At 34.2% G+C, this 27131-nt stretch overlaps 1 protein-coding gene and 1 long non-coding RNA gene across 3 annotated transcripts in view; one reads left to right on the forward strand and one right to left on the reverse strand.

Moving 5' to 3' along the window:
• The window catches only part of Appl (amyloid-beta-like protein), a 51787-nt gene extending 26548 nt beyond the window's left edge, over positions 1–25239 (reverse strand). For both annotated transcript variants that reach the window (XM_011051982.2, XM_011051981.2), the window contains exon 1: positions 24840–25239. In XM_011051982.2, coding sequence (XP_011050284.1) covers positions 24840–24899 — 60 coding nt within the window. In that variant the 5' untranslated portion in view covers positions 24900–25239. The remainder of the gene's footprint in view (positions 1–24839) is intronic.
• On the forward strand, positions 12347–20288 carry LOC147910618 (uncharacterized). Its single transcript, XR_015548496.1, has 2 exons — positions 12347–16598; positions 19000–20288. It is a non-coding gene; the product is annotated as an uncharacterized LOC147910618 (long non-coding RNA).
• Positions 25240–27131: the final 1892 nt, after the last annotated feature.

The raw sequence follows: 27131 nt of genomic DNA on the forward strand, positions 1-27131 counted from the left end.
TATACTTTGAGAGAGACCTATGCTCTGGTGACAGCGTATGGTACTTAAAAAAGTGTAATTTATGTTTGCTTCAATTTATTAAGGCAAGGTTATGCAAACCCCATTTTTTTAAAATTGATCTAAGTCTTTACGTGATTAGTCAGTTAACAAATACCAGATGATAATGTTTCAGTCAATTATATATAAACGGTTGTTCATATTTTTAAATACGAGAGATTATTTATGTTCGACTCCATCTAGAATATGAAAGTTGACGTAACAATATAAAAAAAATATATATATATAAAATGTGCGCGCGCGTAAAACGAAAGAGCGAGTTAGAAAACACAAGTGAAGAATCAGAGAGTTGTTGATAATATGCCGCACATTACGCGATCACTCGATTATCTATATTGTTATATCAACTTTCATATTCTAGAGAAAGTCGAACGTAAAAATATGAACAATTACTTATATAAGTAATTAACGAAAACATTTTATCAAATCACAATTCACAGATCGAATACTTTTTGGAAGGCAAAGCTTTGTAATCCACACCAATAAATTGCCCCACCAATAAATTGAAACAAACATAAATTACACTGATCAAAAAATTTCGCTTAGTTAAATTAATTAGATAAGATATTTTTTATACCTACTATTTTTTTATGTTGCTTTCGAATCTGTTTGGCAAATTTATGAGAAGGCCAAGATTTTTGAATAACATGTATTTAAAAAATTTCTCTACTAAAATATTTCTTCTACTTAGATACAAATAAATAATTCATAAGAAATAGCTACTAAATTTACTACAATTTTTTATTTATTGTAAAAGATTTCAAACAAAAATAAATCATTTTTATGGAGAGAAAGGACCTCAACGAGCTATTATTAGCAAAATGTATAAGTTAATAAAAAGAGATGTATTAGTTACAAAAAATTGGAGTTTGTAGGATAAATTCTAATCTTATTTTTAAAATCAGTATTAAAATATATATAAAAATCAGCTGAAATGAATCATTTAAAATTTTTAGTTGCTTTCCATTTATTCCGATTTTTAGATAATTCTCACTTAACTTACGTAACGTCATAACTTAATTGAATGCGCGTTCCTTTTTGACAAGTGAGATTCAACTAACTTTTTACCTATAATGTGCACACACAAGATCGAGATCGTATGCTTTAGCAAATCTTGTAAACTTACTTCAAAGTGAGATTATGAACCTGTGTTGACATGTGTGATAACTTTTTATTAAAGTAAGCAAGTAGTGCCGTCATTAATCTGAATATAAAATACTCAGCTCATTTCAGACTCAGTTTCATTTGTGTGTAAGTGGAAAACAATTATTATCAACTAATGTTATCAGATGAAAGAGATTGAGCCGATAAATTCGAGTTTTCCATTTTTATTTTTTTTTCTAATTATACAGTAGTATCTATGCACATCTTTCCCAAGGCCTATACTTTGTGAAGTTTAATTAATTTGTAACTAATTAATACATAACAGTATTCTGGTTTACGCCTAAAAAATTTTAGAATTTTTCTTGTTACGTAGTTTCAAAAAAAAATTCTGATTTGTTTTATACATAGATATTTCTCTCAACAAATAATAAAAAATACACTATTATTTTTATCATAATGATAACAATTTTTATAATAAATCTCTTTCTTCAAAAGTTAGCGTATACTTTGAGAGATTTAAAACGGAAGAATGTTTCCCTGTAATGAAAATCATAGTTGCAAAAAATAAAATGTAATATATCGCTGTACTCATTACGTGTCTGTCTACAGCATGTGACATGGAAGATTCAATTAAAATAACATCGCTGTCTAGCTGGAATATCAATATTCGTACCTTCTCCTTCCTTGCCCTCCCCCCCCTCTCTCACTCTCGCAAACACGACTTTCCGTTCGGAATGGTTTCCTCGTTAGCGGAAATTACTTGGAGATATCAGCGACGGAATCTCCTGGGACGTGTGCGGTCGGCATCGCGGCTTGCTCAACACCACCTCGGAGCCGCACATTTAGGAGGTTGGCGACGTTGCACACTGCACTAACTGTAATATGGGCTAACTATTCCCACGAGGAAGCACACATTAAGCTGCGTGTACATCCGGAACTTCCGCCTCCATGTCTCAGTCCCGATATGATGAAATAATAAAAAAAATAGTATTTAAAAAAAGAAACAAAAAATATACATATATACGCGCGATGTTCGGTTATATTTATTTTTAACGAAGTGATTTTTGATTAAAGATTAAGATCGCTTTTCTTTGGAAACAAACATCTGATCTTCGCGATCTACAAATAACGCAAAAAGAAAGGATTCAGCAAATTGAACTGTAAGGATACTTCAATAGATCATTCTTTAACTCATTCATTTCGAAAATTCATTTTTAAACTGCGATATTCTCACTTTTTATTATTGAAACAATAAAATTTTAAACATATAATTAATAATAAAATAGTATAAAGGCAGAAAGCCACTATCTAAATATATCTGCAGCAATACGATTATTACGAGTCAATTTGGATTAGAAATCAATAGATGAAAAAAGATACAGGAATACATTAAAAGACGTATACTTTAAAATGTACCTACGCATTTATATTGTATATTTTAGATTGGAAAAGGGATATGATCGCTCACATATATAAACTCTACAGAAGAAGACTGACTCGCGAACTCGTACTCCGGTTCAGAAGAAAAGCACGTTGCATAAACAACGGCGTTTGATTTCATCGCTGACATGCAACCTCTCGCAAAAGCAGGCATGCACCGACGTTACAGAGACTCTGCTGAATAAACAGAATCTCCTTGTTATCTCCCGGTTATTAGCGAGACGACGGCGGCAAGTCGTTCCACAAAGCGCCTTCCAATCTCCGGCATCGAATTTTTCCTCGGTGCAAAAAGTCGGAAAGCCACTTTTCAACAAGGAGGAGGAAGCAGCGCGCCAAAGGAACGGAGAAAATATCGCACGCGTATACGATGTGCGTCGAGTCGTGCAATTACCGACATAAGAGGGACGAGATGAGTACATGGTTTACTCATCTTTCTTTATGTTCGAGAAGATTATTTTTTCGAGTGGATCTTTATAATATTCCGTATAAAATTGAACTTTCTGACATAACTAACAAAAATACAACGTAAATATTAATATATTATTATTACGTAATAATACGCTACATAAAATATTCTAGGAAGTATACAATACAAATTATCTATTAATATTTCAAAAAATAATAATAAATTGAACTTATAAACTTTATCGTTTATAAGTTCACAAAATTAGATGTACAAAATTAGATTTTAAAATGTTAAATATCTAATTTTCGAAATAAATAAAAAAAACGATGAAGTTCTGATATTGAATTCTTTCATAACACTGATCAATAAACTATCTCTTCCGCGAATATTTATTTTCGCGAAAGGGATTTTGCTGTCAGAGCTTATTACACAATATCCGTCACGTTAGCCGATTTGTTTTTTCTCTTATGCATGTAAACGGACGCTAAAAGGCCAATAAACGCCTGGTTGGCGCAACTCTAAATTTCCGGGCACGCGCGAAGCATTTGACATTCAACTTTCACGCCGCCATGAACACCTAATTAGCTGCTGCACTATTCAGTGGTTTATTATTTTGTTAAACGCAGCCCGCGCCGAGCGCATTAATTAGCCGTGAGTGTACGCGCTCTTAATCGCTTCACTTCTCGCGCGATTCACTTTGTCAATGCATCCGATCGCGCAATTCGTTTGTTGTTGCCATTGTTTTACACTCGTTGTTTTTGCAGAGACGAAACCCGTGCAATTTTCACGTAAACGAGAGTACACAGCGAATTTACAGCTTTGAAACTCGCTTTGAATAATTTTCTGAGCCAAAAGCTTAATTTGTATCAGTTTTCACATAGATAACAACTTTGGTCTCGAAGGGAGCAAGATTTTTCTCGGGAAAGGAACCATAAACGTCGACATGATTTGCCCCGAGGGCCTGCTAAAACAAGGTTTATCTTTCGTTTATTTTTTTAATTATAATTATATTATACCCATAAAAGCCCTGTTCTTTCTTATAATCTTGTAATATTCTTCGCTTTCTAAATAATATTTATCAACTGCTGTTCTACCTGAGAACTATTCGATGCTATAAACCATTTGTTTAAAACAAGCTTGTCAATAAAAAGTAGAAAAAAAGCCTTTAAAAGCCACGTTTTATATCTTGGTTTACTTTTTTTTCGAAATCCAGTTTATATATTCTAAAAATATATTCTCTTCATACTATTATATAGAGACTTCACATAGGAGTTGATCTAAAACTACGCATATAAATTTTAATGTTCACGAACATACATTTGCAATTCAGTGATATGAGAAATATACTTGTTTTATATAGCAACTCTAGTATTTCTATAATCTCGTATTTTCAGAACACGCCGTAATATTCAGGTAAATGAAAATTAGACGTCACTATGTTAACGAGGAGATGTAATTCCACAGCACCGGAAAATAAATACGCTTCGTGGAGAGTAAACAGAATAGGATTTATCGATTTGGTCGATTTTACTGCGCGTGAATTTGGCATTGGGTTAAACAAACACGTGAAACAATGGCGCTTGATTGAACCGTGTGTAATTTCGAAATTAATCGCAGCTACACAAAACTGAGCACATTTTAATTAAGGCTATTATTCTATATTCATTTTATATCAATTATTTTTTCCATATTACAGCGTTTATGCGATTGTGCGATTTAAGGATTATACGATTTGAGTTCCGAAAGTAAACAAAAACCATGAAATTCAAAAGTTGGGATTGTTCGCTCGCAGATTCGAAAAAACTAAATGTTGAGAAACTTAAATTCTGAAAGCTTAAGAAAACTCAGGATCGAGAAATTCAAAGATTTGAAACTTCAAACATGCTATCAGCAAGATAGATCTCTCAAAATCCCTGTGATTCGTACATAAATCTCGATATTTCAACATCGCAAGAATAATCTAATCGATCATAATTTTTGTTCGATGTAATCCAAAATATGGAGGTGGTTAAATATCTCTATTTTAATTCGGTTCTTAGTATTGTCAAATATTTTCCACCTGCATAATTCTTATAATTATATTGAACACGCTTGCGTAATTATATTACGGTTTCCTCATAATTACATTGACCATTTAAACAAAATTCCCAAATTTTCCCACGGACTTAATCCAACGTGCCGTTGAAATTTACCGAGAGATTACCGGAGTTCACGTGGAGAGTTTTTCTACGTTCTCTGCGTTAGTCTAAAAATACCTCAATTTAAATAACCCCGGCGTACGGCGGCGACCTCATAACGTCTTGAGAAGCAACGTAGTCGGAATAGCCTAACGATTAATTCAATTCTCGCTTGGAGAGCTGAGCGAAATTAATTTTCTCAAATTAAAATCCGTCTCGTACTCACACTCGCGCGTGGACGCTTAACGAGCTAGTGGCGATTTCTTCGGTGCATGCAAGTATAATGTTCACTTTTTCACTCTCCATGACACAACAGACAAGAGGGCAGAGCGTAGGCGTGCGTTCATGATCGTCGCACGCTCCACGATCATTCATGATCGTTATCCTTATAAAGGGTTCCCAAACTCTGCGATACTTCGAAACTATCGCTACAAAGCAAAAATCCAATTTATAGAAATGATAAAACAAGAAACGCGAAGATACTTCCAAGAGAAAATATATTAGTTTCTTCAAAAATCTCTATGTATTTTATTCGAGCAATATATTAAGAACTTATACGCTTGAAAAATAATTTACTAAATCTTAATACATATTTCTTTGAATAGTACTAATTGTAAGTAACGTTTACTTACGGTAAATAAATATTTACTCAATAAAAAATAAATTAAATCAAATTAATGATTTTTGTAAATAAATATATGTTTACATTTAATAAATATTTACTATTCAAATAAATATTTATTAAAATTTAGTACTTTTTTCAGTGTGTATACATTTTTCAATTGTATCATAAATTATGTAACAAAGTTTGCTGATTTACGATATAAACTCTGTTTGAGTTACCATTTAGTGGCAACAATTTGACATTTTTTAGAAGAGTCGGTGAATTGTGAAAATAAATTATCAATAATGTTCTATTATAATACTAATTTTTTATAATAATAATTAAATAAGAATCTCCTTATAGAACGTTCATGTTACTGATGGTTTGGGAACCGCTGATATTGTTCATTGCGGGAGATATGCACGAGGCACACCCTCGCACACCCTCGCACACCCTCACTCTCGTAGAAAGATACAGAAGCCTAGCACGTGGCAAGCATGGTAGTAGTTATCGGCGCTTGCTGGACGGACCGGTGCCGGTGTCTCGCTCGAACGGGCCGCGTTATTAAATCAACCAACCCTCTCGTCGCACAACCCCCGGTCGATTCTGTGGAACTTGCAAGCGAATCATCCACTCGGGCCTCGACGGACGGAACTACCTCTGCGTACAACGCCCTATTTTTAATACCTCAATAATCGCCGAACAAACCGTGGCAACCTTGATCCCGCCAACAATATCCGCGACGTCCGTTGCCAGGAAATAATGGAATCGAGCCGTGCAAGATGTGAGATCGATTCGCTTCATTTTTTATTCATTACCTCGAAATACGAGACATTCAAGCAGAATATTGCGTTCCGCTTATTGTAATACTGAGTGCCGCAGAATTGGCCGGGAAACATACGGCGTTTGTTTCATGTGAAACCTGCGCACGATGCTTGTCGGTCGAAATACCGAGGCACTCCAATCATTTTCGAATTATATACCATTGTAAATGAAGAGCTGTTCGCGAATTCATAAGCTTCAAAAGAAAAAAATTAATAATGGAACGATTATTCGTTATTCTATTTATATAGAAAACTTCATTTCTACGCGGAATTTTAAATTAAAGTTTATTTATTAAAAGCGAATGTTATAAAAAGTTATCGAATATTTAAAAAACATCAATCTTCTCAATATCCTCGCTGACGAAAAAGTAAAAAAGATTTTCGCTCGAATAAACAGGAATGTATTTTTATTGTAGCTTTTCTGAAAATAAAAATACCAGAATCCGAGAGAGATCACATCAATTATTCATCGCAAATTTATACATACTTATAAGTAAGACTCATTTTTAATTCTTTTTTCTCTCTTTATTTGCAACTAAAAAAATATTAATATTTTTTAAACAATCCATTTGTCATCATATCTTTTACATTTTTCAAATAGTTAATTATCTATAATATAATTCGCAGGAATTTTTTAAACAATTACATTAAAATTTTCTATAATTTTATAAAAAAAAAACTAACATTTTTACCGAAGAATGAATAAGAGAGAGAGAGAGAGAATGAGAAAGTGTGAAAAACGTTCAGAAAATCCTACGATAAAAGATAAAAATCCTAATAATTACAACTCGAAACGTGTTGAACCACGTTGGACGGACCTGCTTTAATTCAATACCGCCTACGTGGAAACACGTTCGTGAATTAGCTGCCATCCTGTTACACGACCCTGCAACTACGAGACAAGCGATCAAGCAACGCAGCCAATGTTCTACGATATTACAGGGTGAGGTCTCCGCAAATGCCGCAATGTGCAACTGCTTCATCGACTCGTTCGTAGCGCAGGATCGCGATGTCGATCGATAACGTCTTATTTTTAGTCCCGACACGTCACGACAAAACCGTCTCGTGCTTCCTCCGCGGTGACGCTCCTTTCGATCCTGCGTTCACGAGACGAGGACGATGCTGAATAGAACAGGGGATGTCGTTGCGTCGAGGGTTATTAAAAAACGTGTGCGGAATGCAACGATGCGGCGATGGCGACGAGAGATTCCGCTGAATTGATATAACACGAATTTTCTTACCCTCCATGCCGACCGAAGCCACGACCATTGTGACTGGTCACCGCCCGCCCGTAAAATCGATAATCCTCCTCCCCATGGAAAACTATGGAGGGAGCCTAATAAATTGAGTCGCAGAACGAGAACAGATCTGTTGACTCGCCTCAAATTCGTCTAAAATATCTCGTCGACAGTTCTTATGACTTATTCATATATACTTTTATAGTTTTATTCGCTTGCGATCGACAAAAGAGAATAAATATAATCATTTACGTAAGACTTATTTTGTAAAGTTATTCTGCATGTAATTTCAAAAATAATAGAGATCCGAATATTGAGACGAATACGTTCATCATCAAACTTATATATTTATCTCTTTTAAGGATATCAGGTATATAGTTTCGGTAAAAAGTGACTGGAATTGAATACCTTCCGTGTAAATGGATATTATATACATATAAAACAATTCAATAAAGTCAATATTTATATTTAACAATATAATTTTATAGATGGATAATTTTCTCATTTTATCTTAATTATTTTTTTAATGAGGGCATGTTTACTTTTTATTGAAATAATTTTTTATCCAAATTCCAAATCACCGTCAAACTTTATATTATTTTCAGATACAATTAAAAAATCTGTAATTTTTAAATAATTTTTTCATTTTGTTAAAAAAATACGTGTAATGCATTCTTACATGATCTTAAATGATCAATGACATCACACGTTTGTATATTATCAATATATTATTGATTATAAGATTCGATTAATAAGTTTCGATTAATCTTAGTTAATTTTGTAATTCAATTAAATAAGAAACATACATATTTCTATAAAAAGGTTCTTGACACAATTTCAAAGTCTCAGAGCAATATCGTTTTCTAAATTACATTCACCTTTTTCTTCATTTTCAAATTCAACCAGGGACATTTAAACGTGTCGTCTACGACGGGCCGCGTTGTATACAGAGGAGACTCGGATTCTGGTTCACTTTGAAGTCGAGATGTGAATACATTTTTCAGGAGCCACTGATACGGTTTTCCGTTGAGAACCAAGGATTTGCGCGAGTCCGCATAAATAATGCAGGTGGAGCGGCAATAATCTAATAGCGATATATCTGTGTGTCACGAGACAGGACCGATCGCGCATGGGATGAATCCCTGCTTAGACGTAAGCTGACATCAAAGGGTGATCGTCTATTTTTTAACTGTTAGAAAAATCTCCGACAGCGGTCTTTTCCGGTCGCTCGCGCGGCTTTCCTCACCGCACTTTTTTCCACAATTCCTTTCCTCCGTGGACCGCGACACGGAGACTTCTATCTCGAGCTTCGATTTTTCCACGGCGAAAAAAAAAAAAAGAAAAATAGGAAGAAAGAACGAAGAAACGCGCGACCCACTTCGTCGAAGAATACGCCACGGAGAGAGGTGTTTGACCTCATCGTGGCTGCGCCGCGTGCACTTTGCGATTTCCGCGACCGGTAATCACTGCGGTTATTAACCCTGTGGTAGTCTGCAGTCTTACAGAACGACCTTTTTTCAAACAAGAAACAATTTTCAAATATGAGAAAAAAAAGTCATTCGTTCTTCAAATTCGTTGTTTAAATACAGATTTATGTAGTGAAAACATTGATGTAAAAAAAAAGAGTTGGTAACGTTAGTGGTTATGTCAGTGCAAATCATACTACTATTAAAGATTAAAATGTTTGCTTTACTGAGCTAAAAAGCGTTTTATTCACAAAGGCTGACAGTGATAATATTAACGTATATTTCTCGGGAAATATATACAGTGAGAGCAAAAAGTATTCGTAGGAAAAATTCGTCGTCAAGGAAACTTTTTATAAAAAGTCTTATTTGTAAAACATAAACATTAATTAGCAATTTTATACAATGAACATATTCTGTTCTAATATAAACAAATGAGCTTTGCATTCCTGATTTTAGAAGTTAAATTTCTTGATTGTACAAAAACTGTGAATATCCAAAGGTAAAATAGAAATTTTTAATTTTCGCTTATTTTTCAGATGATACATTTTCTATAATTAATACACATTTTTAGTATGTATAATTTTAAGAAACATAGTCTATTTTATTCTTTATGAATAAATTGTTAATTACCCAGCAAGAAATGATCATCAATTAAACGTCGAATTGAAATCATCGTATCGATATCGATTCGACATCAATTTGATGATTCATTTTTCGCTAGATAATATTTACTTTTTAAAAATAAAGTTTTTTTAAAAAATATTTTCTCTGTACGATTACATTTTGCACTCACTATATATACGTCGGGATCGAAAGTTCAATTAGTCACAACGCGAATCCATATACATTTATCTCTTATACTGTGTCACGAAAAAAAAAGAATAGAATGTTTTCAGATTTGTTTATCAAATTTCTCAACAATTTATTTCTTTTTTTGTAAGAAAAATTCTGAGAATTCTCAGAAAAATTTATGTAACTTATACAAGTTTAAATATGAATCACATTATATATTCACGGCATCTATAAAATATGTTATATAAAAGAATGAAATAGAATTTTCGAATTATGTGAAATATTATGTCGTGGAATTATTCTCCAAAGCAAACAAATCGCTTGTGAGGATGAATATGTTATATGTACCAAAATAAAACTTCAGAACATATATCTGTGAATACAAAATACGAAAACTCAAAAATATAAACAGAAATGCTAAAAAACAAGTAAAATAAAGTTAAATAAATATCATACAAGAATTAACGCAATCCAATAAAAAATTAATTGCACCTGTATATTTGAAAAAAAGATATAGGCAATTTTTTTCTATTATAATTACTATTATAAACGCATTTTTAAAAATGAACACGGAAAGGATAATTTTGCTATGAAGTATCTAAAAATTTTGTTTGATCTGAAAATAATTTTGTTGGATCATTAAAATAATTATGTAGGACTCTCAAACTGATTATTTGATACTGGAATTATTTAGCAATTATTTAAATGGTCCAACAAAATTATTTCCAGATTTGTATCTAACTAAATTTTTTAACATTCCAGCAAAATCGTTCTTTCCTTGTAAATCCTCGGAATATTTTGAGATATAATACATCACGTTGTTCAATACAATCTATGCATGTCTGGAGAGATCAATGATACTATTATTACGCCGTATCCATGTTTTTATACGATGTTGCTGACGAAGTTAAAGGCGTAGGAGCCGATCATCGATGACTCCCATGACGTGTTAACAGGCGTTGCCACGCGCGCGTTTTCCCTATGACGTAATGGACGTTATAAAAGTTGGCACCGACACGATGATTCTGCTCTACCTTGAAGAACTGCGGCAAGCATTGTTCCGAGAAAAATGGGAGTTAAAAGATCGTGACATAGATCTGATTGTGTGTGTTGCAACTGCGTGCAAACCACGCCTCCGTTGCACTTCTGCGTTGCACCGATATATTTGCGTTTCGCGAGCAGATCGTTATTAACTCCTGGTTTTTGGTTTCTTTTGATTGCAGTATCAATACTCGACTATATCGCTTGTATAATTGATACACAAACAAAAAAACACACGAATGAAAAAGTAGACAACTTATTTTGTTGCAAACTAAATCGATTTACGGTATACAGGGTGTCCCAAAATTTGTGATTCAAAATATAAAATGGTAAGAAAATTTTTGAAAAATTACATAAAAAAATTATATAATCATTTTTATTTTATGTAATAGTAAAATATAAAACGGTTTAAATATGACTAATTTACAGAATACGTTTAGAGGATTACTTGTGAAGAGCTCTAAATATACAGAATAGCGCAAAAGTCTGCCATGTTTGATTTAATAACCATATCACATTTTAAAGAATTATTAAGCTTACTTTAGTGGCTTATTTAATTAAATTTACTTATTATTTATTACTTACTTATTGGGCATGAAATTATTAGGTCGAAAAAATAGCGGTCGAAAGAGCCAATAGAAAAGTTGTCGGCATTCAGCTTAGATAAAAAGATTGCGCTACTCTGATACATCATAGAGCTCTATATCTGTATTTGTGAGTACGCTGAAGTGTGCTCACTAATACTAACGTACGTGCAATTCATGACCACCTAAACGTAATCTGCAACTGACTATATTTAAACTTTTATCCCAAAAATTACCGCATAAAATAAAAACTTTCGAGTAACCATTTTATTTAATTTTTCAAGAATTTTCTCGTTATGTTTCGTATTTTGAGTCGCAAATTTTGGGACACTTTGTATAATAATTTGTTCTATAAATTTGTTCAGTTTTAGTCACTCGATGTAAGTTTAATGCACGTGAAATTTCTTATAATTACTTTGAAACATACATAATGTAAAGATTGCGTACGTGTTTGTTACTTACATCGACGAACTATGGAAACAGCCGATCGTAATCTCTCTGTCGTGCTTTGTTTTGCTCTAGTTATTCATCGATCATAGCAAATATAGTATGCCCGTTTCGTGCGTTGAGAGGAACTATAGCTGTTGCTAGCTGCAGCATTAACTGCAAATAATTGAAAAATAGGACTGGACGTTTACTAGGAAAAAGTTTCTATCGCGAGTCGATTCGCTCTGCACTCAGAAATTACGTAAATATTATTCAAAACTCATATATTTTTTTCATAATAAAATAAATATTACAATTGAACTGATACTATCATTTTACTCAATGTATTGAAAATTTCAGAGTTACCGTAACATAAATGCTTCAAAGAGCTTCAAGTTGTATCTATTATAATTGTGAAAGCAACACGAAGATACATTCTTGATCTAAATACCCGATGAAATCTTCCTCTCGAAGACACAATTCGCCACATCGAGGTTGGTAAAGTCTTACAATGAATTACAACGGCATGGTATGCGGTAATTACAAAGACATTGTCTTCGTGGTGTAATAATGCGACGCGAAAAAGAAAGACAATCGCATGTCACCTTGTCAGTTCCGTTCTTCTTTCGTGACTTTGAACTTACAGTACGCTGACTGCGGGAAGGAAGTTGCAATTTTCTATCTCGCTCGACCTTTAACGAAAAAGGTGAAAAGAGAAGAATGCCGACGAAATGCTGGAAAACGCTTCCAACTTTCAAGCGTAGGGTTTGAAAAAAAAATTACATGAAACATTGTACTACATAGCTGTAGGTAATCTTCGGTCCCATAAATACTAATCGATTATTTAAAACCAAAGCTCTGTTGTTGCGACGCAAACAATGGCGCTATTTTTTTACGTTAGTGGCGGGATTAACGTGCGCAATTTACGTTCGATGAATGACTTTCATTATCTCGTTCCTTAGACGAACAATGGTCGCGACATAGTGAACGGCTGTTTATACGTTTTATATAAGATTATATTTAAGAGGATTTATTTAATGCATTTACGACGAATCTGACCGCAAAGGAACTTCTAATACACGCAACGTTACATGAGATAGACTTTTCAGAGTAAGCATCAGCAGGAGTAGAAAAGATGTTGAAATAAAGAAAACAAAAATGTACAAAGCGGAAGCCATAAAAACGGTTTCTTTCAAAAAGGAAAAAAAACGATAAATAGAAAGGTAACAAAAGAGAAAAAGAGAAAATACTAAGAAGAAAGATAGAAGAGTGCTGGAACGGTAATACCGAAGGTAGAAAGTAGGCGTATATATAAAGAAGTTAGAGGGAGAAGTGCAGAAAACACGCAGCAGAAAGGAGGTGAAAGTAATTACAACAGCGTGGTGTATTTAGTTTCATGAATAAATTATGTACTTCGTGCAGTTTAACGAAATTAGCACACAACACTTTTCATTTTCGCAAAATCAGATTGAACGAATTAATAATGACATTATAATATAATTATTCAAATAGAATTAAACTATAATCAAAATCCAAGTGCAATTGGATATTGAGAGTATAGTTTAAGTATCATTGCATGTACATTCTATTTTTATATATATTAACTAATGTTTAATTATTCTAATATTCATATAATTGGACAATCTATAAAATGATTGAGAAGTTGAAATCGATGGATGAGAGAGTCGAAATTGATTTTCTTAATACAATAAGACGTAAACTAACATTGATAAACTAAGAAATTATTATTTAAAAAATACTTGGAGAGATAAAATAAGAATATATTGCGCTCATTTACTATAACATCGCCATAATTCAAAACTTTTTATTTTTTAGTTGATTGCAAAAAAGAATGGAAATATAAAGAAAAAACAAAAAAACACACTTTAAATGTACATGCTTTTATTCCTCTAAAAAGTTATATCAAAATTGCATTTCAAAATTAAAAGTACATTACAAAATTTTGATAATTCAAAACATTCAAATTTATTTTCTGAAATTAAAACATTAATTTCCAGAAATTTTTGAATTGTAACAAAAATGTGATATAAAAAGAAGTTAACGTAAAAACATATATGAAACGTAAATGAAAATAAAAAGTCTCTTCTCAAGATTCATCCCCCATGAAGATAAAACTATATATAAAAAAAAATAAAAAAAGAATATCTCTCAAAAAATTCATCTCGTCAGTTACGTCATGGCAGATCTTTTTTGAGAACCATCGAGATTCCGTGCTTCGCGACAAATGAAAGGACCAAATTGGCTTCCACGTCTCAGGGTTTGATCAATCCGTACTCTCTGCTCGAGGTAGAAGTATCGATTCGGCTCTTTTAAATAAATGATACGCCGTCGTTTCTACTTACAGAATTGGCTCACCGTCCGGTGCGACAGTTCCTACGATTTATTAGAGCAGCTTCGTTAATGGCCTTAAAGAATTAGCCAGAGACAGCTAACTAGACTGCGCAACCTGTGCTGCGCGAATGGTACTTTAAGCCGACAGGACGACGATCTCTCCGGACGAGAAACGTTAAGGGGATTAAACAAACTTCGTCGAGCAGATAACGACGATGCACACACCCGTCGACGCATTACGCGGCGCGCGTGGATGAACCTTGAAGTCTACTTAAATGTACGCACCTGAGAGATCAGGTACAAGTATCTCCAGCCTTTCAGAATTTCAACAAAGTTGCACGACGGATATCGTGGATCAGCCGCGATCCAATCGTGTTTATCATCGTTGAATGAAGTTATGACTCTATACGTCATCCTTTCGCTGTGCCTCGATGCACTTTTGCATCTTCCGCATTTGCGAATCATATCTTCCGTGAACTTTGAAAACGCGGTCTTCTTACGCTCTTGGGAATCTTCTTTTCGGTATCATTCCTAACGGCGATTTTATTTCCATTTTCCTATCAAAGGGAGAAACTGTTTATCTTCGAAATGGTTCTTAGAATCAGTATTCAGTTTAATATAACCATTAAATATCTTTTTGGCGTTTATTCTGTAATCTGACTTTCTTCTTCAATGCTTTTCCAATATTTTTTACATTGTTTATAACTTTTTTCTTAATAAAGATACATACCGTTGCTCAGTATATTCCTTAATGTCTGGTATTTCGATTAAAAAATGTTTTTACAATGTATTTATTTTTATTATCGTTTATTATTTATTTTTATAAAAGTTATAAACATTCAAATTGGATATACTCAGTGTGGTGTTTGACAGTTAAGGTAGATTCTGTACGAAATTTTTTAGAAACATTTTTAGTATGTAATGTATTTTATTAACATTGACTTATCGAAGAATCTGTTTTTGAAAATATTCTCCGATAATATCGTGAGGTTAGTATAATATCCAACAATTTCTCGATAAAATAAGGTAAAGAACTTTTGTAAGTCTTTTACATGTACATACATCCGTAAAATTACTATTACTATTACAATCTATTTCTTGTTAGCGATAACAAGCATTATCGATATTTGACGAAGTCGTTTGTTTAATTCCCTTATCGAGTATATAAACGACTACAGCGAAACATGTTAGATTTGCTATAAAGAAATAGCGGAATTAGCGAAGAAAATCTTTTCAGACCTCGTAAATATCTATACGCTGAACGCTCGTCAATTTCGCGTTCGATCAAATTGCGGCTTTTGTGCGACGTTATAAAAGCGAGATTGCTCGTTTAACGACACGTCGCTTATAGCAATTAAATAATTCTTTCTAACTACAAAATTGTTTTTTTTTTACCTATTTTTTTATCAATAATAACGCATCGTCATTATCTGTTCGATAAAGTTTGTTTAATTTTCTTATCTCACGTAAACAATTGCATGCATTGAAGTGTTAAATTCGATATAAATAAATGTCGGAATTACGAATAAAATCTTCTCAGCTCTCGTAAACATCTGTGTAATGTCAATTTCGTGTTCGGCGAAGATGCTTCGCGACTTTTACAAGACGTTATAAAAGCAAGACCACTCGTTTAACGACGCGTCGCTCGTAGCATTTCATAAATAATTCTTTCTGACTGCAAAACATGTTTTTCTTCTCTTCTTCCCTCCTCTCGAACCCGATTAATCACGGTTGCACGCCCAAGAGGTTCAGTCAAAGAAAATGTATTAAAAGCTATTTCAGTTGATTTCAAGAACTCGTTGCGGCACGCTTAACGTGGATTTACCGTCTCCCTTTGGTGGTCTCCCTTTGGCTGTAACGCGCAGAAATTACATCGTTACACCTATGGATGTGCGAAAGCCCGTAAACGTTTGCGTCGCGGATTACGTTCGCGATTGCGAGTATAGTTCTGTGCTTTCTCGCGCGCCGGCTCGAATAATGTGGGGCAGCACGGACGAAGCTTTGAAATTTAAATCGTCGATGGCAGATGGTGAAACCGTATATCCCGCCCCGTACCGTATAAACCGCAGGGACAATAAAAAGATCGAGTACGCGACAAGCACATATTTATTAATCGAATACACGCATACTGATACACGCCGGCGCCCATTCTCATATATTTTAACGAGACATTGTTTTTGTAGTATCTATAATACTTTTCCGAAAGATTCTTTTTAAAACTTAAGTTTAATTTTTATGTTTTGCTTCAACAAATTGTGAAAATAAATCACAATGAATTGCTGTAGTCTGTCTTTACGTCAGTACGAATTTAATGAAATTTTAATAAGCAGTCAATATTAAAGTAAAGTTTGATAAATTGTGGAATTTTTAATAAATTACAATATATATTCACATTAGCTTGTAAAGACACAAATTTAAAAGGAATTTCAATAGCAGTATAACTCGACTTTAATTTCTGTCAGTATTTGTCAGTTCATTATTGAAATTTAATTATCTATCATTTATCTTCTCTACCTGTATAATTTGCAATTTAATTTATTATCGATAAAGAATGTGTAAATAGTATATATTTATTTATGACTGTATTTAACTCTATTCTTTAACTACTATGCTTTAAAAATTACACAATATTCACTTAATCATGTACTCTAAATTTTTCGATGAGTCTACTTTCAATCTTCGGATATATCATGACGATAATTTGCTGCGGATATTGGATCTCGGAATAGATTGCTAGAGACTAAGCAATTATGATTTTCACTCGGCTTTCATCGGTCGACCGATCGCGCGGATAGATCCTATTTTTCGCCCGATTTCGAGAGACTCGTCATCGTTTCATCGTGCCGATGCGAATTAGTTATCATTAGATTCGCGCGCGCAATTAACGAGAGAATGTGCGACAGTACAAATCACATAATGCTATAGTACACGTGACGCTTCGCAAATAATTAATAAATCGCGGGCGCAATCACTGCACCGATGAATAAATTACGATGCAATCAACGCCGATTCCCTTGTTCGATGTATTTCTTCGATGCATACAGTTTCTCATTACTTTCATGACCGCGGGCAATCGCAGATTTTTCACGAGTTGAATATTTCGCAAGTTCGGCAATGAAAAAACGTCTCTCTAAAATTAAAGTTTTCGCTCACCGACAGTAATTTCCAGCTTCCAGTATAAAACTGTATATCGGAATAAATTATGCGCAGAAACTACAGAAAGTACCGAGTCGAAATAAATTATACGTATGCGGAATCACGCGAATACGGCGAGAGTAGTATCTCATTCCTCCAGCTGAGAGTAGAAAAATTACTGGGAACAAGCTAAGTGGCTTGATGAAGTTTGACTCTGTAACCCCGGACTCCCTCTTTTACACATAATATTTTACATAGGAAGTACCACGTCGTCTTCTTATCTACATAGAATCGCGTAATTTTCTCTAATGTTTCGTGTGCACCTCACTTTTTTTCCGTAGGATAAATTTAAAAAAACATATTTAAAGAGAATTTTAATTTAAAAGAAAATATTATTGTATGTATTCAATGAAAAGAAATATCCGCATGAATAATTAAAAGTTACGCGAAAATTGACCATACCGTTATTTCTCTTATAAAAAAAAAAAGATTTCCTTTTTCTACTACAAAAATATTGATTTTTCATGTCACATTCACGATGAATATCAAATATTAAAATGAATCCAACAGTACCTATCCTCCTGAAACTGAAAATAACTTGAAACGGTTCGATTCATGATCGACGCCATGAGTGCCACATGCGTACGTACTTTATCTGTCACACGACGTAGCATTGTAGACAGATTAAGCGCATATTTTTCATAAATACAAAATTCATCATCCGTACGTTTACGTCTCACATTTCGTTTCCGCTTGTCGATAGAAAACGCGCGTTTAGCTGCATATTTATGATTTACGCGAATTTTTCCCGCTGTTCAGTTCACATTGTTTTTTTCCTGTCCTCCGTACAGCGTGCAAGCGAAAAGCTGTCAAAAGCGGTTGGTTGCAAGGTCACTTTGAAAAGCACATGCTCACGGATAATTTTGGCAAATTCAATCCTTCGGTTTTCCTTTAATTCCACGCGCTAGTAATTACTTATATGTTAATTTCACTCATAATACAAAAAGAATACAAAAATAGTTGACATATTCGCAGGAAATAATTTTTCCTTGAAAAAGTTATATACTTATATATAAAATTCGCAGTACTAAAAATCTCACGTTTGTGAAAATGTTTATGCGACGTAAAATATTTATTTTGTAAATGTTTTTTATCTTTTCCTAAGTAGAGATAAAATGAAATTCACAAAATCAGCTTATCTCTCTCTCTCTCTCTCTCTCTCTCTCTTTCTCTCTAGATCTTGTTTATGGTCAAAGTTTTTTAATATTATTACAATAAAAGACAACTCTGTTTTTAATTTTTTAGCCTTTTAAAAATATTAATATTAATATTGTATTACTTTTTGTATTACAGCCGGTGAAACCAGATATTGACAGCTTCAATCAAAATTGCTTCCTTCGAAAGTATTTAATTAATTGTGGCAAACGAAACAGCCAGTATCATCGAGTCGCAGGAAACCGTACGTAATATTCATACACATGTAATTTTATATAATTTATACAATGTAATTTTATAACATTTTATTAACAATGTAATTTTATATGATATAACTGTATAATTATAAATATATTCACATTTAATTATTCTCCTAAACGAGATCGTTTTGTTGACTTGATTGTAATAAAAATGGACGACTTACTTTCGTTTACTCTCGCTACAAAGTATAGTGAAATTGAAATATAGACTGCTACACACTGTTATTCAGTTGTTTTCATTTTTCGAGAAACTGTTTTTTCAGTAAAATTGATTGTTTTTTTTGTATATCAAATATCGGTCATAAATCGAAACAATTTTGTCATATATTATTTACTTTAATTATACATAATGCACTAGTTATATAACCGTTTAATATTGTATATATAAAACATTGACAATTAATTTTCGGTTAGTATTTGAGAATAACTGATAAAAATAAAATTTTCAGATATATATGTTTCATAAAGTTAAACATAAAGTTAAGCATCTATCGCAAAATAATAATGTGGTAATAAAAATTTAAATACCGTATTCACATATTTATATAAGTTACACACTTTTAAAATGTTGTTTTATATTTTGTACGCTAAGTTAAACTTTTTGATGGTGTACGCGCATTTTATATTGCATCCGGTGTATTACCTGATAAATATAGATATATATATATATATACATATATTTTAGAATTCTCTTTGCCATTTTTATACTTCATATTTAAAGGATAGTTTTACGACATTTTGCACAGCCCCGTTTTCATGCAAATAATCATCTTGAGAGTAATCTGAGGTTTCACCATTTTTATAATTCAAGTCAAAGGAACAATGCTTTCAACATTTCTCTTTTGACACAACGCAACTTTGTAGAGTAGAGTTACACATGCAATTAGACGCTAAACGTTGAGAATAGATTTAGAATGAATGAATCCAAGTGCAATATTAAATTAAATCCTGACATAGAATTATATAAATTAATCGCCGCGACGCTTATGCACGCATTCTGTTATGTTACGCCATTAATACTGAGCAAATTTGATATCGCGTTAATTTGTGAGCGCAGAGGAAACAGAGGAACTCGATTAAATTTAAAAAAGTAGATTATATTACACAAAACAATAAAATATAAACGCAATAAGGATAAATTATACAACAATAATATCAACCAGCAAAAAGAAAAACTATCTGATACATAATACGATATATTCAATATATATATATATATATATATATATATATATATATATATATACATACAATAATTCAATAATTCGTAAATTTCTGTTTTACATAAATATACATATAATAATACAAATTATAGAAAAAATAATATTTAATATTTAATGTTGACTCTAGATTATAATTTCTCATTCTTAAATTATATAAAAAATACACACTATATGCTATCAAAGTATTTCAATGGAAATTACGTTATTTATTTTTTTCAGCAATAATTGATGCTATTGAATAGTCAGGCAGTAATAATGAAACCGTGTTACGTAAGGAATAAGAAAAATTAATTATAATATTATCCTTTATAATCTTCATTTTATGAAATCATCTTTGTGATGTAACATTAAATCTTCTTTTCGCACGGTTACTCCGAAATTACTAAAAGTGAGTGATACTAAAATGCTAATCATATGCGACAGGCGGTTCATCCGCTCTTATGCATTTGCTTGAAAACCTCTTTTGCATGACATGACATATAAGTCATTCGGTACACACATTGCGAACTGCACCATAATTATGTCCGTAATCTACGCTAATAACTTGATGTTACATAAAATTTTTCATCCTCACGTGTGTTCAACTTAAAATAAATTTTTTCTTTTAAGAAACGTATGTAAAAAAAATCATGGAAAATTTTGGAACTTCCAGAACATTTTCACTAAGAAAACATTTATTCTATATCAAAAATGGTATCACTCAAATATTCATCTGGTGATTCTTTGATATCCTATGCAATAAAATGAAATAATCTAAATATACCATTAAATATTGATAATTTAAGAGACTCTATGATCAATCTTTCACAAATACACTTTTTTAAAAATATAATTGTGCGTCTGTATAAAGAACTATATGCAACGAGATGTGGAAATAAAGAATATCAAATAGCGGATGTTCTCGAAAGTGATTGAACATCGATATTGAGTGCTTTTAATTTAAACGTATTCTTTTTTTTCTCTCAACAAAAGGCCTGTTTACAATGATACGGCATACGCGTCGATATAATAAGTTGCATGTACGCATGGCCGCGTGCGTGAAACGGGCGTGACACCTCCAGGCATAAACGAGATATTAATGCGATGACGATCACTTTTGCCTCGTGACTGATTTAAATGACGTTTTTAAATGGCCGGAGCAGATTTAAATGGCGACGCAACGGAATATCGGAAAAAATTAACCGTCGCCCTACGCACAGCTGGAGTAATAAAATCGAGAGAATGGATTTTATGCTCGTAATGAAATAAAGGAAGTCGATAGTATCGACTGCGTGTACGCGGGTAGATTATTTATTGCTCGCGGAAGGCACGCCTCGAATGACAAAGCCGCAACCCTAAATTTTCGTGAGTTAATATCGCTAATTGTCGTCATCAGAACATCCACGTTTGAGTTATATATGTATAAATTTTCGCGAGTACGAATTAATTCTCCAGTTTTGGAAATGCCTCCATCCATTAATTTACGATGCAACGCAGAGCCTAAATTTTCATAGACCTTAGTATTATTTCTATCGCTATAATTGGAAATCTCACATGAAATTAATACACGGTAACGATCAATGCATATAGTTAAAAATTCACGTGTGTCCAATATCGCCATTATTAATACATTAGCTGTTATTATATATATTATCATCGTTATTGAAACGCCCACACATTGAATTCTATATCACTTGATACCCTAAACTTCCAATATAGGAGTACGATTAATAACCATCTCTGAAACGCCCCCGTTAATTTACGGTGCAATGAACGTTACGTTATGAATTTGAGTTAACTACACTAACTTTTGCAAAGCACGGAAATAATGTACGGTGAAACTCTAAATTTTTGTCAAGCTCAATTAATCACCGAGCTGGTCACCGATATTAGAAGTCAGACTGCATGCGGTACGCGATAAATGCTGCTCGTGTATAGTTAAAAACTACTCTCGCATTTCAAATCGCGGTTTCATTATGCTAGATGCGCAATTAACGCCTCTGCCCGCGCGACCCCACCGATATAATGGTCGATGACCGCGGTGCAGATCATTTTCGAATTATAAAGGATCGATTGGTGGAAAGAGCGATACAGTCGCGATACGCAAATTGTTTGTTATATTGTCGTTTATAGGATGTTTTATCGTGCATTACACAGAAGTGGCTGCTTTCAAAACTACATTATTATTACATGAAACACTGTTAATTATTCCCGGGGGTAATGGGACGACATTAATAGAGATGCGATGTTACGCTAGATAATCGCAACAGAGGATTGCAAAAAAGAAACGAATCATTCTCGCACCGATGAATCAAATCGCTTCTAATTTCAGAATGAGATCGGTGCGGAACGCGTGGAAAAAAAAAACATCCTTGACATGCGGGTGCGACAAAACCGGCAAGGTTAATTCAATTATATATATCCTCTTCACAGCTTTTAACTGCATTTACAGAAAGAAACGCCAATTAATTCTTTACTGCAGCATGTGTTGCTTTCATGTAACGAGCCAAATATACAACAAGAAGAAAACAAACCACGCTCCTTTAATGGGGTCTGGCGGATTTACGGTCGCTTCTCTCTCTCTCTCTCTCTCTCTCTCTTCTTTGTAATTGATTTCCTTTAATTTTTAGAAATTTTTTTTGTTCTCTTTTATATCATTTTGTTTCAATTTATTCTCAGAAGACAGCCCTTATATATATATATATATATATATATATATATATGTATGTATATATACATATATATGTAAAGTAATAACTCGTAAAATAATAACAATAATAGTAATAAATGCCCTATTTCTGTCTCTTTTCCGTAATACCCGATTTTTGCGAAGCGCAATATTGCCTACAAAAAACGTACGACTAAAATTTTTTTTTATTCGTGATGGAAGCTCGCTGCAACGTCTTTCAGCCTCGAATAAATTCGCTTTAAAATAATAATAAAAAAGAGACGTGCAACACGGAGAGAGTCAAATCGATCGGTATCGAGGACTACGAGTCGCTTCTTTACACGGCCCACGGTCTCTCACCACCCACACTGGATGCCCACACATATATATATATATATACACACACGTATGTACGTACACGCGCGAAGAGGACGCGGGCGTGTTAAAATTTCCATGGACGATGAACGTCGAGCGTCGTGTGTGCCATTGGAACCGACGTTGTTGGTTTGAAGAACCTACGAGACTTGCGGTACTGAAACTACTGGACAGTGAACGGAAAATAAGCGACTACGAACGTGAAATCTATCTCGCATTTTATCGGGCTTCCGATATTACAGTCATAAATAATAGCTCGATACATTTTGATCACATTAGTTATTTATTCTCGTTATTCCAATTTTGTATTAATACGGAGTCATGCTTTCGTTGATGCAATTCATTATTTCTGAGATGTTATTAAAAGATTTTTCTTAATTCTAGCATTCTTAAAAAATATTTTACGTTATTTGCGAAGATTGCTTCAAAAAATATATTAAAAAATATATTAAGGTAACAATTATAATAACAATTAATACTGGGCTGTCAAAAAGGTTCTGAATCACCCAGAAAACGACCATTAATGGTTATTGTTATTTCTGAATAAATTCCTATATTTATAAAAACAATTTTTAAAGGTGATTTAGAATTTTTCTGACAATTCAACAATATTTTAAATGTTATCGGAAAAGATTTGACATGAAGAAATTATTGCGACAATATTTGTTTAGACATTGGCTGCGTTCAGCAGATAAAACAGCTTTGCAACTATTGTAAAATTCTTTAATACGAATCTTGTCCTTAATTTCTCACTGAATCTAAATATACAATATGATAAAAATTTTACAGTAGTTGTAAAATAGCTTTTTCCATGGACGCAACTAATTTTTGAATAAATATTGTTAAATAAATACTTCCTTCATGTCAAATCTTTTCTGATAAATATAATTAGAAGACCACGAAAGGAGCCGAGTTTATGCAAGTATTATTCCAGCACATTACGATTTTCGTTGTAGTTTCACGAAACGAGGTCCGGGATTCCTTAAGGCTACGTTCCTCTCCGAGGAAGATTTTACTCTATATGCTATAATGTACGTTACGTGTACTATATATTTCGAGTAAAATTTTCCTCAGAGAGGAAGTTTTGAAACGTAGCAGGTGCGATCGGCATCATGGTCATTGATCGGACCGTTTGACAGCCGCCATGGCAGAGTGGGCCGAGAATCGCGGCCGGAGTATGCGGCACGTTGATTTCGGAGTGAAGGAAAAAGCCGGAGTTCGCGGTACACTACATCGATCGCGGTCAGAGCGCCTTGCTGCGCCTGACATTTCCCTGGCTCAAGGGTGAAAGCGTCGCGTGAGCGAGCTCTCCCTCGTTCTGTCACCAATACGTCCAACTCCAACTTGCCGTTTATATCAGTGAAAAAAAGAAGAACGAAAATGAACGTAAGAGAGAAAAAGAGAGGCAGAGGGGAGGGGGAAGAGAGAGAAAAAGAGAGATATGCGCGAGACGGAGTAATGATGGATTCTTACCTGCACCCGGCAGACCGACAGGACGCCGAGCAGCGCGGCTAGCGCCAGCATCCCCTTCATCCTCTTCTTCCTCTTCCCGGCCCACCTATTACGATCCCACAATTCTCGTCGAGAGTGTCCGCTCCGAAGATACCTGGTTAGAAAACTCTCCGCAGTAGGATCCTTCTCTCGCCCCGTCCCTTCCTCCTCTCTTCCCACGGATGCAACGATGAGTGTGCGTCGTAACTCGTCGCGTATATCGTATGCCCGTGAGCGAAAACGGAACGGCCTCGAATTCGATTATACTTATATCCGTATATACGGTTTCGATATATCCGGCACGCGCGATACCGTCGTCGTGATGACCACCGAGAGCGCGATGTACTACTGCTGCCCGCCGCCGCCGCTGCCGCTGGGTGGGTCGCTCGTTCGCTCGCTCGGCGCTCGCTCGCCGTCGAAACAAGATGGCGGCGCGCGTCGGCCGGTACGCCGCCCGCCGCCAATCACGGCGCGACCGCCCGCTCACCGGCGCATTCGCATGCGCACTGTGACCAGTCGATAATGTGGCGGGAATGCCGCGGGTTCAAACGGCGCGGCGCGGCGCGGTGCGACGCGACGCGACGCAACGCGACACGAACCTGGCACGACGCGGCGTGCTGTGCTGTGCTGTGCTGTGCGACTTTCACGATTCGATTAGGCAATTAACGCGCGGACCACCGTGAGGATTTCAATTAATTCGGTCAGTGCCTAACCGACACGCCCGACGTTTACGGTTAAATAAACAAACCTCGTGCAATAAATATATGTCTAATATTAATTATCTCTTTTCTTCTTTGATATTAAATATAATCGATAACTCTCGTCCGATTCATTCGATCCTAACGAAAAAATGCAATTGTTCGGATTTTCAAATTGCGAGAAATTGTTTTAAAAAATCATATCCGTAAAATATAACAAAGAGAATAAATGTGACAGATGTTATTTTAATTATTGAAAACTTTTGCGCGATAAAGATGTAATGTAATGAAACACAATGTGATTTCTGTATATTTTGACCAATCGGATGATGCTTAATTACGTCAGCTTGCTATTGTTGTTATCGTTTTTCAATAAAATTAATAAACGCCAACGTCCTTAATTGAAGAATTCAATTCCGCGGAAGAATATATGAGAGATGGGAAATTTTGTATATAAGTATTAATTATACAATTTTATTCTTCAATCTCCCATTTTTCTCCTTTATTCCAATAGAATTATTTTTCCAGATTATTCTCTTCTGTATATGGTTTCGTGTTTTTTTACTGTAATATTGTGAAAACATTGAAAATTGATATTGGAAATTGGCGTTGAATCCATTCGTGCGGGATTAAACGTAAATTTTAATATACAATTTTCCGGCTCGTACGTCGATACTTTTGATTTATTTGGACTTTGATACTCATTACTGATGTCCGGTTTATCGTTTAAATTATTCCATGTTCAAGTAGCGCGATGTTGTATGCGTTTAATGAATTTATTTGTGGTCTTAAATTATAGAGGCGCAAGAGACCACAAACGTTATTGTCAGAATTACGGAAATCTCTGAATTCGTAGGTCTGCACATGCCAGCGAAATATTTCCGAATAGAATTATTACCAACTTTGTTTCCTGCGTAATTGAAACGGTTCCGGAAACAACGTTGTTGCCTGCGCCATGCCACTTTTCAAACTTTACAGAAATTAATAAAAGCATTTGTTTGACAGAATATTCAACGAAGTGACTGTTCCGTCTAGTAGCATTTTAATAACTCGGTATTCATACACATTTCGACATAAACAAATTATACGCACTATTTAAATTTCCTTTTAAATTTTATTATATGAGAGAACGCTTTTACTATTGATTGCAGAACTTTATTACGAATATGTATAAATATTAATTGTTTTAAAAAAAGGCATGGTTTTGCCTATACTTTGATTAACGTTGCACGATTCGTTTATACCCTGACAAAGAAAGCGCAACTCTGTAATTTTCCTGTGTAATTTGAGAAAACGAGTGCTCGCCGAGACTCATCCCGTTCGTAAAAATGCGAGACGCGACTTCTTTTGCCAATTAAAGAAATTCTTTGTCCCTTCCGTCGAGGGATGTCAAGAGAATCGACCCCGGCCAAGGACAATCGCTGAAGAAGCGAGAATTCGTTGTTATAAATTGATTCTGTACCTAGAAATTTCTACAAGAAATCGAGGGGATTGGGCGATGGAAGGAACTAGAAGGAGGAATAGAACGGATGAAGTGGATGACGATGAACGAAGACGAAGGGGTGAAATTGTGGGA

Source organism: Acromyrmex echinatior, chromosome 2 (genome assembly GCF_024713525.1).
Source record: "Acromyrmex echinatior isolate Ae372 chromosome 2, ASM2471352v2, whole genome shotgun sequence".
NCBI classification, from domain to species: Eukaryota; Metazoa; Arthropoda; class Insecta; order Hymenoptera; family Formicidae; genus Acromyrmex; species Acromyrmex echinatior.